The sequence below is a fragment of the Oncorhynchus keta genome, unplaced genomic scaffold, assembly GCF_023373465.1.
Source record: "Oncorhynchus keta strain PuntledgeMale-10-30-2019 unplaced genomic scaffold, Oket_V2 Un_contig_11295_pilon_pilon, whole genome shotgun sequence".
Classification (NCBI taxonomy): domain Eukaryota; kingdom Metazoa; phylum Chordata; class Actinopteri; order Salmoniformes; family Salmonidae; genus Oncorhynchus; species Oncorhynchus keta.
The window spans coordinates 821-17,500 of NW_026277419.1; the positions used below are offsets into that span (position 1 = coordinate 821).

Consider the following 16,680-nt stretch of genomic DNA (forward strand, 5'->3'; position numbering starts at 1 on the left):
AACGTGTATATCTCTGTCTCCCCCAGGTACACACCACGGCCCGACGCTGTGGGCGGGGACAAACTCAGGGAGTGTGTATGCTTACGCGTTGGAGGTCCCGGGTGTGGGGTCGGGACGTGGACGGCCGGGGGGTGAGGGGAGCGGCTGTGGACGGCCGGGGGGTGTGGGGTCGGGCCGTGGACGGCCGGGGGGTGAGGGGAGCGGCTGTGTGGAGGCCGTGTTGGGGAAAGAGATTCAGCTGATGCACAGGGCTCCGGTCGTGTCCGGGCTCATGCGTTCTGGACGGACGGGGAAACTGCTACCAGAACCTTGCAAGCCTCTCTGGACCTGGCTACTGCTCCAGACATGACGAACCCACACTCTGTCCTCATCGCTTCAGAGGAACAACTCAAGGTACACACCTGTTGGGAATTACCTGTCAGTCAGGTATTCAGTCTCTCTGAGGTCAGTGTTGACAGGTATATTGTGTTGACAGGTATATTGGGTTGACAGGTGTGTTGTGTTGACAGGTATATTGTGTTGACAGGTATATTGGGTTGACAGGTGTGTTGTGTTGACAGGTATATTGTGTTGACAGGTATATTGTGTTGACAGGTGTGTTGTGTTGACAGGTGTTGACAGGTATATTGTGTTGACAGGTATATTGGGTTGACAGGTATATTGTGTTGACAGTTATATTGGGTTGACAGGTGTTGACAGGTATATTGGGTTGACAGGTGTTGACAGGTATATTGTGTTGACAGTTATATTGGGTTGACAGGTATATTGTGTTGACAGGTATATTGTGTTGACAGGTATATTGTGTTGACAGGTATATTGGGTTGACAGGTGTTGACAGGTATATTGTGTTGACAGGTATATTGTGTTGACAGGTGTATTGTGTTGACAGGTATATTGTGTTGACAGGTATATTGTGTTGACAGGTGTATTGTGTTGACAGGTATATTGTGTTGACAGGTATATTGTGTTGACAGGTATATTGTGTTGACAGGTGTATTGTGTTGACAGGTATATTGTGTTGACAGGTATATTGTGTTCAAATCAAATCAAATCAAATTTTATTTGTCACATACACATGGTTAGCAGATGTTAAATGCGAGTGTAGCGAAATGCTTGTGCTTCTAGTTCCGACAATGCAGTGATAACCAACAAGTAATCTAACTAACAATTCCAAAACTACTGTCTTATACACAGTGTAAGGGGATAAGGAATATGTACATAAGGATATATGAATGAGTGATGGTACAGAGCAGCATACAGTAGATGGTATCGAGTACAGTATATACATATGAGATGAGTGTGTAGACAAAGTAAACAAAGTGGCATAGTTAAAGTGGCTAGTGATACATGTGTTACATAAGGATGCAGTCGATGATGTAGAGTACAGTATATACATATGCATATGAGATGAATAATGTAGGGTAAGTAACATTATATAAGGTAGCATTGTTTAAAGTGGCTAGTGATATATTTACATAATTCCCATCAATTCCCATTATTAAAATGGCTGGAGTTGAGTCAGTGTCAATGACAGTGTGTTGGCAGCAGCCACTCACACTGTTAGTGGTGGCTGTTTAACAGTCTGATGGCCTTGAGATAGAAGCTGTTTTTCAGTCTCTCGGTCCCAGCTTTGATGCACCTGTACTGACCTCGCCTTCTGGATGATAGCGGGGTGAACAGGCAGTGGTTCGGGTGGTTGATGTCCTTGATGATCTTTATGGCCTTCCTGTAACAACGGGTGGTGTAGGTGTCCTGGAGGGCAGGTAGTTTGCCCCCGGTGATGCGTTGTGCAGTCCTCACTACCTCTGAGAGCCTTACGGTTGAGGGCGGAGCAGTTGCCGTACCAGGCGGTGATACAGCCCGCCAGGATGCTCTCGATTGTGCATCTGTAGAAGTTTGTGAGTGCTTTTGGTGACAAGCCGAATTTCTTCAGCCTCCTGAGGTTGAATAGGCGCTGCTGCGCCTTCTTCACGACGCTGTCAGTGTGAGTGGACCAATTCCAGTTTGTCTGTGATGTGTATGCCGAGGAACTTAAAACTAGCTACCCTCTCCACTACTGTTCCATCGATGTGGATAGGGGGTGTTCCCTCTGCTGTTTCCTGAAGTCCACAATCATCTCCTTAGTTTTGTTGACGTTGAGTGTGAGGTTATTTTCCTGACACCACACTCCGAGGGCCCTCACCTCCTCCCTGTAGGCCGTCTCGTCGTTGTTGGTAATCAAGCCTACCACTGTTGTGTCGTCCGCAAACTTGATGATTGAGTTGGAGCGTGCGTGGCCACGCAGTCGTGGGTGAACAGGGAGTACAGGAGAGGGCTCAGAACGCACCCTTGTGGGGCCCCCGTGTTGAGGATCAGCGGGGAGGAGATGTTGTTTGCCTACCCTCACCACCTGGGGCGGCCCGTCAGGAAGTCCAGTACCCAGTTGCACAGGGCGGGGTCGAGACCCAGGGTCTCGAGCTTGATGACGAGCTTGGGGGTACTATGGTGTTGAATGCCGAGCTGTAGTCGATGAACAGCATTCTCACATAGGTATTCCTCTTGTCCAGGTGGGTTAGGCAGTGTGCAGTGTGGTTGAGATTGCATCGTCTGTGGACCTATTTGGGCGGTAAGCAAATTGGGTGGGTCTAGGGTGTCAGGTAGGGTGGAGGTGATATGGTCCTTGACTAGTCTCTCAAAGCACTTCATGATGACGGAAGTGAGTGCTACGGGCGGTAGTCGTTTAGCTCAGTTACCTTAGCTTTCTTGGGAACAGGAACAATGGTGGCCCTCTTGAAGCATGTGGGAACAGCAGACTGGTATAGGGATTGATTGAATATGTCCGTAAACACACGGCCAGCTGGTCTGCGCATGCTCTGAGGGCGCGGCTGGGATGCCGTCTGGGCCTGCAGCCTGCGAGGGTTAACACGTTTAAATGTCTTACTCACCTCGGCTGCAGTGAAGGAGAGACCGCATGTTTCCGTTGCAGGCCGTGTCAGTGGCACTGTATTGTCCTCAAAGCGGGCAAAAAGTTATTTAGTCTGCCTGGGAGCAAGACATCCTGGTCCGTGACTGGGCTGGATTTCATCTTGTAGTCCGTGATTGACTGTAGACCCTGCCACATGCCTCTTGTGTCTGAGCCGTTGAATTGAGATTCCACTTTGTCTCTGTACTGACGCTTAGCTTGTTTAATAGCCTTATGGAGGGAATAGCTGCACTGTTTGTATTCAGTCATGTTGCCAGACACCTTGCCCTGATTAAAAGCAGTGGTTCGCGCTTTCAGTTTCACGTGAATGCTGCCATCAATCCACGGTTTCTGGTTAGGGAATGTTTTAATCGTTGCTATGGGAACGACATCTTCAACGCACGTTCTAATGAACTCGCACACCGAATCAGCGTATTCGTCAATATTCCCATCTGACGCAATACGAAACATGTCCCAGTCCACGTGATGGAAGCAGTCTTGGAGTGTAGAGTCAGCTTGGTCGGACCAGCGTTGGACAGACCTCAGCGTGGGAGCCTCTAGTTTTAATTTCTGCCTGTAGGCAGGGATCAGCAAAATGGAGTCGTGACAGGTGTATTGTGTTGACAGGTATATTGTGTTGACAGGTATATTGTGTTGACAAGTGTATTGTGTTGACAGGTATATTGTGTTGACAGGTATATTGTGTTGACAGGTGTATTGTGTTGACAGGTATATTGTGTTGACAGGTATATTGTGTTGACAGGTATATTGTGTTGACAGGTGTATTGTGTTGACAGGTATATTGTGTTGACAGGTATATTGTGTTGACAGGTATATTGTGTTGACAGGTGTATTGTGTTGACAGGTGTGTTGTGTTGACAGGTATGTTGTGTTGACAGGTATATTGTGTTGACAGGTATATTGTGTTGACAGGTGTGTTGTGTTGACAGGTGTATTGTGTTGACAGGTATATTGTGTTGACAGGTGTATTGTGTTGACAGGTGTGTTGTGTTGACAGGTATGTTGTGTTGACAGGTATATTGTGTTGACAGGTATATTGTTTTGACAGGTGTATTGTGTTGACAGGTATATTGTTTTGACAGGTATATTGTTTGACAGGTGTTGACAGGTATGTTGTGTTGACAGGTATGCATTGTGTTGACAGGTATATTGTGTTGACAGGTATATTGTTTTGACAGGTGTATTGTGTTGACAGGTATATTGTGTTGACAGGTATATTGTTTTGACAGGTATATTGTGTTGACAGGTATATTGTGTTGACAGGTATATTGTGTTGACAGGTGTATTGTGTTGACAGGTATATTGTGTTGACAGGTATATTGTGTTGACAGGTATATTGTGTTGACAGGTATATTGTGTTGACAGGTATATTGTGTTGACAGGTATATTGTGTTGACAGGTATATTGTGTTGACAGGTGTATTGTGTTGACAGGTATATTGTGTTTGACAGGCATTGTGTTGACAGGTATATTGTGTTGACAGGTATATTGTGTTGACAGGTATATTGTGTTGACAGGTATATTGTGTTGACAGGTGTATTGTGTTGACAGGTGTGTTGTGTTGACAGGTATGACAGGTTGTGTTGACAGGTATGTTGTGTTGACAGGTATATTGTGTTGACAGGTATATTGTGTTGACAGGTGTATTGTGTTGACAGGTGTTAGTTGACAGGTATATTCAGTTGACAGGTATATTGTGTTGACAGGTGTATTGTGTTGACAGGTGTGTTGTGTTGACAGGTATATTGTTTTGACAGGTATGTTGTGTTGACAGGTATATTGTGTTGACAGGTATATTGTGTTGACAGGTATATTGTTTTGACAGGTATATTGTTTTGACAGGTATATTGTGTTGACAGGTATATTGTGTTGACAGGTATATTGTTTTGACAGGTGTATTGTTGACAGGTATATTGTGTTGACAGGTGTATTGTGTTGACAGGTGTATTGTGTTGACAGGTGTATTGTGTTGACAGGTATATTGTGTTGACAGGTATATTGTGTTGACAGGTATATTGTGTTGATAATTGTGTTGACAGGTATATTGTGTTGACAGGTATATTGTGTTGACAGGTATATTGTGTTGACAGGTATATTGTGTTGACAGGTGTTGACAGGTATATTGTGTTGACAGGTTATTGTGTTGACAGGTATATTGTGTTGACAGGTGTTGACAGGTATATTGTGTTGACAGGTATATTGTGTTGACAGGTATATTGTGTTGACAGGTGTATTGTGTTGACAGGTATATTGTGTTGACAGGTGTTGACAGGTATATTGTGTTGACAGGTGTGTTGTGTTGACAGGTGTATTGTGTTGACAGGTATATTGTGTTGACAGGTGTTGACAGGTATATTGTGTTGACAGGTGTGTTGTGTTGACAGGTGTATTGTGTTGACAGGTATATTGTGTTGACAGGTGTTGACAGGTATATTGTGTTGACAGGTATATTGTGTTGACAGGTGTATTGTGTTGACAGGTGTATTGTGTTGACAGGTATATTGTGTTGACAGGTATATTGTGTTGACAGGTGTATTGTGTTGACAGGTGTATTGTGTTGACAGGTATATTGTGTTGACAGGTATATTGTGTTGATGGGTATATTGTGTTGACAGGTGTGTTGTGTTGACAGGTATATTGTGTTGACAGGTATATTGTGTTGACAGGTATATTGTGTTGACAGGTATATTGTGTTGACAGGTATATTGTGTTGACAGGTGTATTGTGTTGACAGGTGTATTGTGTTGACAGGTATATTGTGTTGACAGGTGTGTTGACAGGTATATTGGTATATTGTGTTGACAGTATATTGTGTTGACAGGTATATTGTGTTGACAGGTATATTGTGTTGACAGGTATATTGTGTTGACAGGTTGTATTGTGTTGACAGGTATATTGTGTTGACAGGTGTATTGTGTTGACAGGTATATTGTGTTGACAGGTATATTGTGTTGACAGGTATATTGTGTTGACAGGTATATTGTGTTGACAGGTGTTATTGTGTTGACAGGTGTATTGTGTTGACAGGTGTATTGTGTTGACAGGTGTATTGTGTTGACAGGTATATTGTGTTGACAGGTATATTGTGTTGACAGGTATATTGTGTTGACAGGTATATTGTGTTGACAGGTATATTGTTTTGACAGGTGTATTGTGTTGACAGGTGTATTGTGTTGACAGGTATATTGTGTTGACAGGTATATTGTGTTGACAGGTGTATTGTGTTGACAGGTGTATTGTGTTGACAGGTATATTGTGTTGACAGGTGTATTGTGTTGACAGGTATATTGTGTTGACAGGTATATTGTGTTGTGTTGACAGGTATATTGTGTTGACAGGTATATTGTGTTGACAGGTGTATTGTGTTGACAGGTATATTGTGTTGACAGGTATATTGTGTTGACAGGTATATTGTGTTGACAGGTGTATTGTGTTGTGTTGACAGGTATGTTGTGTTGACAGGTATATTGTGTTGACAGGTATATTGTGTTGACAGGTGTTGACAGGTATATTGTGTTGACAGGTATATTGTGTTGACAGGTGTATTGTGTTGACAGGTGTATTGTGTTGACAGGTATATTGTGTTGACAGGTATATTGTGTTGACAGGTGTATTGTGTTGACAGGTATATTGTGTTGACAGGTATATTGTGTTGACTATTATGTTGACATATATTGTGTTGTATATATTGTGTTGACAGGTATATTGTGTTGACAGGTGGTGTGTTGACAGGTATATTGTGTTGACAGGTATATTGTGTTGACAGGTGTATTGTGTTGACAGGTATATTGTGTTGACAGGTATATTGTGTTGACAGGTATATTGTGTTGACAGGTATATTGTGTTGACAGGTATATTGTGTTGACAGGTATATTGTGTTGACAGGTATATTGTGTTGACAGTATATTGTGTTATATTGTGTTCACAGGTGTATTGTGTTGACAGGTGTATTGTGTTGACAGGTATATTGTGTTGACAGTGTATTGTGTTGACAGGTATATTGTGTTGACAGGTATATTGTGTTGACAGGTATATTGTGTTGACAGGTATATTGTGTTGACAGGTATATTGTGTTGACAGGTATATTGTGTTGACAGTATAATTGTGTTGACAGGTGTAGGTGTTGACAGGTATATTGTGTTGACAGGTATATTGTGTTGACAGGTATATTGTGTTGACAGGTATATTGTGTTGACAGGTATATTGTGTTGACAGGTATATTGTGTTGACAGGTATTGTGTTGACAGGTGTATTGTGTTGACAGGTGTGTTGTTGACAGGTATATTGTGTTGACAGGTATATTGTGTTGACAGGTATATTGTGTTGACAGGTGTATTGTGTTGACAGGTGTATTGTGTTGACAGGTATATTGTGTTGACAGGTGTTGACAGGTGTATTGTGTTGACAGGTATATTGTGTTGACAGTATATGTTGTGTTGACAGGTATATTGTGTTGACAGGTATATTGTGTTGACAGGTGTATTGTGTTGACAGGTATATTGTGTTGACAGGTATATTGACAGGTATATTGTGTTGACAGGTATATTGTGTTGACAGGTATATTGTGTTGACAGGTGTGTTGTGTTGACAGGTGTATTGTGTTGACAGGTATATTGTGTTGACAGGTATATTGTGTTGACAGGTATATTGTGTTGACAGGTGTATTGTGTTGACAGGTGTGTTGTGTTGACAGGTATGTTGTGTTGACAGGTATATTGTGTTGACAGGTATATTGTGTTGACAGGTGTGTTGTGTTGACAGGTGTGTTGTGTTGACAGGTATATTGTGTTGACAGGTGTATTGTGTTGACAGGTATATTGTGTTGACAGGTATATTGTGTTGACAGGTATATTGTGTTGACAGGTATATTGTGTTGACAGGTGTATTGTGTTGACAGGTATATTGTGTTGACAGGTATATTGTGTTGACAGGTATATTGTGTTGACAGGTGTGTTGTGTTGACAGGTGTATTGTGTTGACAGGTATATTGTGTTGACAGGTGTTGACAGGTATATTGTGTTGACAGTATATTGTGTTGACAGGTGTATTGTGTTGACAGGTATATTGTGTTGACAGGTATATTGTGTTGACAGGTATTGTGTTGATTGTGTTGACAGGTATATTGTGTTGACAGGTATATTGTGTTGACAGGTGTATTGTGTTGACAGGTATATTGTGTTGACAGGTATATTGTGTTGACAGGTATATTGTGTTGACAGGTATATTGTGTTGACAGGTATATTGTGTTGACAGGTATATTGTGTTGACAGGTATATTGTGTTGACAGGTGTATTGTGTTGACAGGTATATTGTGTTGACAGGTATATTGTGTTGACAGGTATATTGTGTTGACAGGTATATTGTGTTGACAGGTGTATTGTGTTGACAGGTATATTGTGTTGACAGGTATATTGTGTTGACAGGTATATTGTGTTGACAGGTATATTGTGTTGACAGGTATATTGTGTTGACAGGTATATTGTGTTGACAGGTGTATTGTGTTGACAGGTATATTGTGTTGACAGGTATATTGTGTTGACAGGTGTATTGTGTTGACAGGTGTATTGTGTTGACAGGTATATTGTGTTGACAGGTATATTGTGTTGACAGGTGTATTGTGTTGACAGGTGTATTGTGTTGACAGGTATATTGTGTTGACAGGTGTATTGTGTTGACAGGTGTATTGTGTTGACAGGTATATTGTGTTGACCGGTATATTGTGTTGACCGGTGTATTGTGTTGACAGGTATATTGTGTTGACAGTATATTGTGTTGACAGGTATATTGTGTTGACAGGTGTATTGTGTTGACAGGTATATTGTGTTGACAGGTATATTGTGTTGACAGGTATATTGTGTTGACAGGTGTATTGTGTTGACAGGTATATTGTGTTGACAGGTGTATTGTGTTGACAGTATATTGTGTTGACAGGTATATTGTGTTGACAGGTATATTGTGTTGACAGGTGTATTGTGTTGACAGGTATATTGTGTTGACAGGTATATTGTGTTGACAGGTGTATTGTGTTGACAGGTGTATTGTGTTGACAGGTATATTGTGTTGACAGGTGTTGACAGGTATATTGTGTTGACAGGTATATTGGGTTGACAGGTGTTGACAGGTATATTGTGTTGACAGGTATATTGTGTTGACAGGTGTATTGTGTTGACAGGTGTATTGTGTTGACAGGTATATTGTGTTGACAGGTATATTGTGTTGACAGGTGTATTGTGTTGACAGGTATATTGTGTTGACAGGTATATTGTGTTGACAGGTGTATTGTGTTGACAGGTATGTTGTGTTGACAGGTATATTGTGTTGACAGGTATATTGTGTTGACAGGTATATTGTTTTGACAGGTGTGTTGTGTTGACAGGTATATTGTTTTGACAGGTATATTGTTTTGACAGGTGTATTGTGTTGACAGGTATATTGTGTTGACAGGTATATTGTTTTGACAGGTGTATTGTGTTGACAGGTATATTGTGTTGACAGGTGTTGACAGGTATATTGTGTTGACAGGTATATTGTGTTGACAGGTATATTGTGTTGACAGGTGTGTTGTGTTGACAGGTGTATTGTGTTGACAGGTGTATTGTGTTGACAGGTGTATTGTGTTGACAGGTATATTGTGTTGACAGGTGTTGACAGGTATATTGTGTTGACAGGTATATTGTGTTGACAGGTATATTGTGTTGACAGGTATATTGTGTTGACAGGTATATTGTGTTGACAGGTATATTGTGTTGACAGGTGTATTGTGTTGACAGGTGTATTGTGTTGACAGGTATATTGTGTTGACAGGTATATTGTGTTGACAGGTATATTGTGTTGACAGGTAGGTATATTGTGTTGACAGGTGTATTGTGTTGACAGGTATATTGTGTTGACAGGTATATTGTGTTGACAGGTGTATTGTGTTGACAGGTATATTGTGTTGACAGGTATATTGTGTTGACAGGTGTATTGTGTTGACAGGTATATTGTGTTGACAGGTATATTGTGTTGACAGGTATATTGTGTTGTTGACAGGTATATTGTGTTGACAGGTATATTGTGTTGACAGGTGTATTGTGTTGACAGGTATATTGTGTTGACAGGTATATTGTTTGACAGGTGTATTGTGTTGACAGGTATATTGTGTTGACAGGTATATTGTGTTGACAGGTATATTGTGTTGACAGGTATATTGTGTTGACAGGTGTATTGTGTTGACAGGTATTATTGTGTTGACAGGTGTATTGTGTTGACAGGTGTATTGTGTTGACAGGTATATTGTGTTGACAGGTGTATTGTGTTGACAGGTATATTGTGTTGACAGGTATATTGTGTTGACAGGTATATTGTGTTGACAGGTATATTGTGTTGACAGGTATATTGTGTTGACAGGTGTATTGTGTTGACAGGTGTATTGTGTTGACAGGTATATTGTGTTGACAGGTATATTGTGTTGACAGGTATATTGTGTTGACAGGTGTATTGTGTTGACAGGTATAGGTTGATATTGTGTTGACAGGTATATTGTGTTGTTGACAGGTGTATTGTGTTGACAGGTGTATTGTGTTGACAGGTGTATTGTGTTGACAGGTATATTGTGTTGACAGGTGTTGACAGGTATATTGTGTTGACAGGTATATTGTGTTGACAGGTGTATTGTGTTGACAGGTATATTGTGTTGACAGGTATATTGTGTTGACAGGTGTATTGTGTTGACAGGTGTATTGTGTTGACAGGTATATTGTGTTGACAGGTGTTGACAGGTATATTGTGTTGACAGGTATATTGTGACAGGTGTTGACAGGTATATTGTGTTGACAGGTATATTGGTAGGTGTATTGTGTTGACAGGTATATTGTGTTGACAGGTATATTGTGTTGACAGGTATATTGTGTTGACAGGTATATTGTGTTGACAGGTGTTGACAGGTATATTGTGTTGACAGGTGTATTGTGTTGACAGGTGTATTGTGTTGACAGGTATATTGTGTTGACAGGTGTTGACAGGTATATTGTGTTGACAGGTATATTGTGTTGACAGGTGTATTGTGTTGACAGGTATATTGTGTTGACAGGTATATTGTGTTGACAGGTATATTGTGTTGACAGGTATATTGTGTTGACAGGTATATTGTGTTGACAGGTATATTGTGTTGACAGGTATATTGTGTTGACAGGTGTGTTGTGTTGACAGGTGTATTGTGTTGACAGGTATATTGGGTTGACAGGTGTTGACAGGTATATTGTGTTGACAGGTATATTGTGTTGACAGGTATATTGTGTTGACAGGTATATTGTGTTGACAGGTATATTGTGTTGACAGGTATATTGTGTTGACAGGTGTGTTGTGTTGACAGGTGTATTGTGTTGACAGGTATATTGTGTTGACAGGTATATTGTGTTGACAGGTATATTGTGTTGACAGGTGTATTGTGTTGACAGGTATATTGTGTTGACAGGTGTTGACAGGTATATTGTGTTGACAGGTATATTGTGTTGACAGGTATATTGTGTTGACAGGTGTATTGTGTTGACAGGTATATTGTGTTGACAGGTATATTGTGTTGACAGGTATATTGTGTTGACAGGTGTGTTGTGTTGACAGGTATATTGTGTTGACAGGTATATTGTGTTGACAGGTGTATTGTGTTGACAGGTATATTGTGTTGACAGGTGTTGACAGGTATATTGTGTTGACAGGTATATTGTGTTGACAGGTGTGTTGTGTTGACAGGTGTATTGGGTTGACAGGTGTTGACAGGTATATTGTGTTGACAGGTGTGTTGTGTTGACAGGTGTATTGTGTTGACAGGTATATTGTGTTGACAGGTGTTGACAGGTATATTGTGTTGACAGGTATATTGTGTTGACAGGTGTATTGTGTTGACAGGTGTATTGTGTTGACAGGTATATTGTGTTGACAGGTATATTGTGTTGACAGGTATATTGTGTTGACAGGTGTATTGTGTTGACAGGTATATTGTGTTGACAGGTGTATTGTGTTGACAGGTGTATTGTGTTGACAGGTGTATTGTGTTGACAGGTGTATTGTGTTGACAGGTATATTGTGTTGACAGGTATATTGTGTTGACAGGTGTGTTGTGTTGACAGGTGTATTGTGTTGACAGGTATATTGTGTTGACAGGTGTTGACAGGTATATTGTGTTGACAGGTATATTGTGTTGACAGGTGTATTGTGTTGACAGGTGTATTGTGTTGACAGGTATATTGTGTTGACAGGTATATTGTGTTGACAGGTATATTGTGTTGACAGGTGTATTGTGTTGACAGGTATATTGTGTTGACAGGTGTATTGTGTTGACAGGTGTATTGTGTTGACAGGTATATTGTGTTGACAGGTGTATTGTGTTGACAGGTATATTGTGTTGACAGGTATATTGTGTTGACAGGTGTATTGTGTTGACAGGTATATTGTGTTGACAGGTATATTGTGTTGACAGGTGTATTGTGTTGACAGGTATATTGTGTTGACAGGTATATTGTGTTGACAGGTGTATTGTGTTGACAGGTGTATTGTGTTGACAGGTGTATTGTGTTGACAGGTATATTGTGTTGACAGGTATATTGTGTTGACAGGTGTATTGTGTTGACAGGTGTATTGTGTTGACAGGTGTATTGTGTTGACAGGTATATTGTGTTGACAGGTATATTGTGTTGACAGGTGTATTGTGTTGACAGGTGTATTGTGTTGACAGGTATATTGTGTTGACAGGTGTTGACAGGTATATTGTGTTGACAGGTATATTGTGTTGACAGGTGTATTGTGTTGACAGGTATATTGTGTTGACAGGTATATTGTGTTGACAGGTGTATTGTGTTGACAGGTGTATTGTGTTGACAGGTATATTGTGTTGACAGGTGTTGACAGGTATATTGTGTTGACAGGTATATTGGGTTGACAGGTGTTGACAGGTATATTGTGTTGACAGGTGTATTGTGTTGACAGGTGTATTGTGTTGACAGGTATATTGTGTTGACAGGTATATTGTGTTGACAGGTATATTGTGTTGACAGGTATATTGTGTTGACAGGTATATTGTGTTGACAGGTGTATTGTGTTGACAGGTGTATTGTGTTGACAGGTATATTGTGTTGACAGGTGTTGACAGGTATATTGTGTTGACAGGTATATTGTGTTGACAGGTATATTGTGTTGACAGGTGTGTTGTGTTGACAGGTGTATTGTGTTGACAGGTATATTGGGTTGACAGGTGTTGACAGGTATATTGTGTTGACAGGTATATTGTGTTGACAGGTATATTGTGTTGACAGGTATATTGTGTTGACAGGTATATTGTGTTGACAGGTATATTGTGTTGACAGGTGTGTTGTGTTGACAGGTGTATTGTGTTGACAGGTATATTGTGTTGACAGGTATATTGTGTTGACAGGTATGTTGTGTTGACAGGTATATTGTGTTGACAGGTGTGTTGTGTTGACAGGTATATTGTGTTGACAGGTATATTGTGTTGACAGGTATATTGTGTTGACAGGTATATTGTGTTGACAGGTATATTGTGTTGACAGGTGTGTTGTGTTGACAGGTGTATTGTGTTGACAGGTATATTGTGTTGACAGGTATATTGTGTTGACAGGTATATTGTGTTGACAGGTGTATTGTGTTGACAGGTGTGTTGTGTTGACAGGTATGTTGTGTTGACAGGTATATTGTGTTGACAGGTATATTGTGTTGACAGGTGTGTTGTGTTGACAGGTGTATTGTGTTGACAGGTATATTGTGTTGACAGGTGTATTGTGTTGACAGGTGTGTTGTGTTGACAGGTATGTTGTGTTGACAGGTATATTGTGTTGACAGGTATATTGTTTTGACAGGTGTGTTGTGTTGACAGGTATATTGTTTTGACAGGTATATTGTTTTGACAGGTGTATTGTGTTGACAGGTATATTGTGTTGACAGGTATATTGTTTTGACAGGTGTGTTGTGTTGACAGGTATATTGTTTTGACAGGTGTGTTGTGTTGACAGGTATATTGAGTTGACAGGTATATTGTGTTGACAGGTATATTGTGTTGACAGGTGTATTGTGTTGACAGGTGTATTGTGTTGACAGGTGTATTGTGTTGACAGGTGTATTGTGTTGACAGGTGTATTGTGTTGACAGGTGTATTGTGTTGACAGGTGTATTGTGTTGACAGGTATGTTGTGTTGACAGGTGTATTGTGTTGACAGGTGTATTGTGTTGACAGGTATATTGTGTTGACAGGTGTATTGTGTTGACAGGTATATTGTGTTGACAGGTGTATTGTGTTGACAGGTATATTGTGTTGACAGGTATATTGTGTTGACAGGTATATTGTGTTGACAGGTGTATTGTGTTGACAGGTATATTGTGTTGACAGGTATATTGTGTTGACAGGTGTATTGTGTTGACAGGTATATTGTGTTGACAGGTATATTGTGTTGACAGGTGTATTGTGTTGACAGGTATATTGTGTTGACAGGTGTATTGTGTTGACAGGTGTATTGTGTTGACAGGTGTATTGTGTTGACAGGTGTATTGTGTTGACAGGTGTATTGTGTTGACAGGTATATTGTGTTGACAGGTATATTGTGTTGACAGGTATATTGTGTTGACAGGTGTATTGTGTTGACAGGTATATTGTGTTGACAGGTGTATTGTGTTGACAGGTATATTGTGTTGACAGGTATATTGTGTTGACAGGTGTATTGTGTTGACAGGTGTATTGTGTTGACAGGTGTGTTGTGTTGACAGGTGTGTTGTGTTGACAGGTATATTGTGTTGACAGGTATATTGTGTTGACAGGTATATTGTGTTGACAGGTGTATTGTGTTGACAGGTATATTGTGTTGACAGGTATATTGTGTTGACAGGTATATTGTGTTGACAGGTGTATTGTGTTGACAGGTATATTGTGTTGACAGGTATATTGTGTTGACAGGTATATTGTGTTGACAGGTGTTGACAGGTATATTGTGTTGACAGGTATATTGTGTTGACAGGTATATTGTGTTGACAGGTATATTGTGTTGACAGGTATATTGTGTTGACAGGTATATTGTGTTGACAGGTATATTGTGTTGACAGGTATATTGTGTTGACAGGTATATTGTGTTGACAGGTGTATTGTGTTGACAGGTATATTGTGTTGACAGGTGTATTGTGTTGACAGGTATATTGTGTTGACAGGTTTATTGTGTTGACAGGTGTGTTGTGTTGACAGGTATATTGTGTTGACAGGTATATTGTGTTGACAGGTATATTGTGTTGACAGGTATATTGTGTTGACAGGTGTATTGTGTTGACAGGTATATTGTGTTGACAGGTATATTGTGTTGACAGGTATATTGTGTTGACAGGTGTATTGTGTTGACAGGTATATTGTGTTGACAGGTATATTGTGTTGACAGGTATATTGTGTTGACAGGTGTTGACAGGTATATTGTGTTGACAGGTATATTGTGTTGACAGGTATATTGTGTTGACAGGTATATTGTGTTGACAGGTATATTGTGTTGACAGGTATATTGTGTTGACAGGTATATTGTGTTGACAGGTGTATTGTGTTGACAGGTATATTGTGTTGACAGGTATATTGTGTTGACAGGTGTATTGTGTTGACAGGTGTATTGTGTTGACAGGTGTATTGTGTTGACAGGTGTGTTGTGTTGACAGGTATATTGTGTTGACAGGTATATTGTGTTGACAGGTATATTGTGTTGACAGGTGTATTGTGTTGACAGGTATATTGTGTTGACAGGTATATTGTGTTGACAGGTATATTGTGTTGACAGGTGTATTGTGTTGACAGGTATATTGTGTTGACAGGTATATTGTGTTGACAGGTATATTGTGTTGACAGGTATATTGTGTTGACAGGTATATTGTGTTGACAGGTATATTGTGTTGACAGGTGTATTGTGTTGACAGGTATATTGTGTTGACAGGTGTATTGTGTTGACAGGTGTATTGTGTTGACAGGTGTATTGTGTTGACAGGTGTATTGTGTTGACAGGTATATTGTGTTGACAGGTGTATTGTGTTGACAGGTGTATTGTGTTGACAGGTGTATTGTGTTGACAGGTATATTGTGTTGACAGGTATGTTGTGTTGACAGGTGTATTGTGTTGACAGGTGTATTGTGTTGACAGGTGTATTGTGTTGACAGGTGTATTGTGTTGACAGGTATATTGTGTTGACAGGTATGTTGTGTTGACAGGTGTATTGTGTTGACAGGTATATTGTGTTGACAGGTATGTTGTGTTGACAGGTGTATTGTGTTGACAGGTGTATTGTGTTGACAGGTATATTGTGTTGACAGGTGTATTGTGTTGACAGGTGTATTGTGTTGACAGGTGTATTGTGTTGACAGGTGTTCAGTCTTCCTAAGGTCGGTGCGAAGACCAAGTTCAAGCTGACGGCTCATGAGGGTTGTCGTGTGCGGAGGGTTGCCATGGTGACGGTGTGTTCCACAGCCCAGGAGGACTACAGTGAGACCAGTCTGGTCTGTCTGACCAACCTTGGAGACCTGCACTTGTTTAACGTACCTGCCCTACGGCCTCAGGTAGGGGGGGGGGGGGTGTACCTGTTTAACGTACCTGCCCTACGGCCTCAGGTAGGGGGGTGTACCTGTTTAACGTACCTGCCCTACGGCCTCAGGTAGGGGGTGTACCTGTTTAACGTACCTGCCCTACGGCCACAGGTAGGGGGTGTACCTGTTT

At 40.6% G+C, this 16,680-nt stretch overlaps 1 protein-coding gene across 27 annotated transcripts in view; it reads left to right on the forward strand.

Annotated features, from left to right (window-relative positions):
- The first annotated feature begins 318 nt into the window (after positions 1 to 318).
- The window catches only part of LOC127917381 (lethal(2) giant larvae protein homolog 1-like), a 22,668-nt gene continuing 6,306 nt past the window's right edge, over positions 319 to 16,680 (forward strand). For all 27 annotated transcript variants that reach the window (XR_008097203.1, XR_008097186.1, XR_008097188.1 and 24 more), the window contains exons 1-2: positions 319 to 393; positions 16,332 to 16,523. Coding sequence is in view for 4 of the 27 variants with exons in the window: in XM_052500566.1 (XP_052356526.1) it covers positions 346 to 393; positions 16,332 to 16,523 (240 nt within the window). In the remaining 23 variants the exon portion in view is untranslated. The remainder of the gene's footprint in view (positions 394 to 16,331; positions 16,524 to 16,680) is intronic.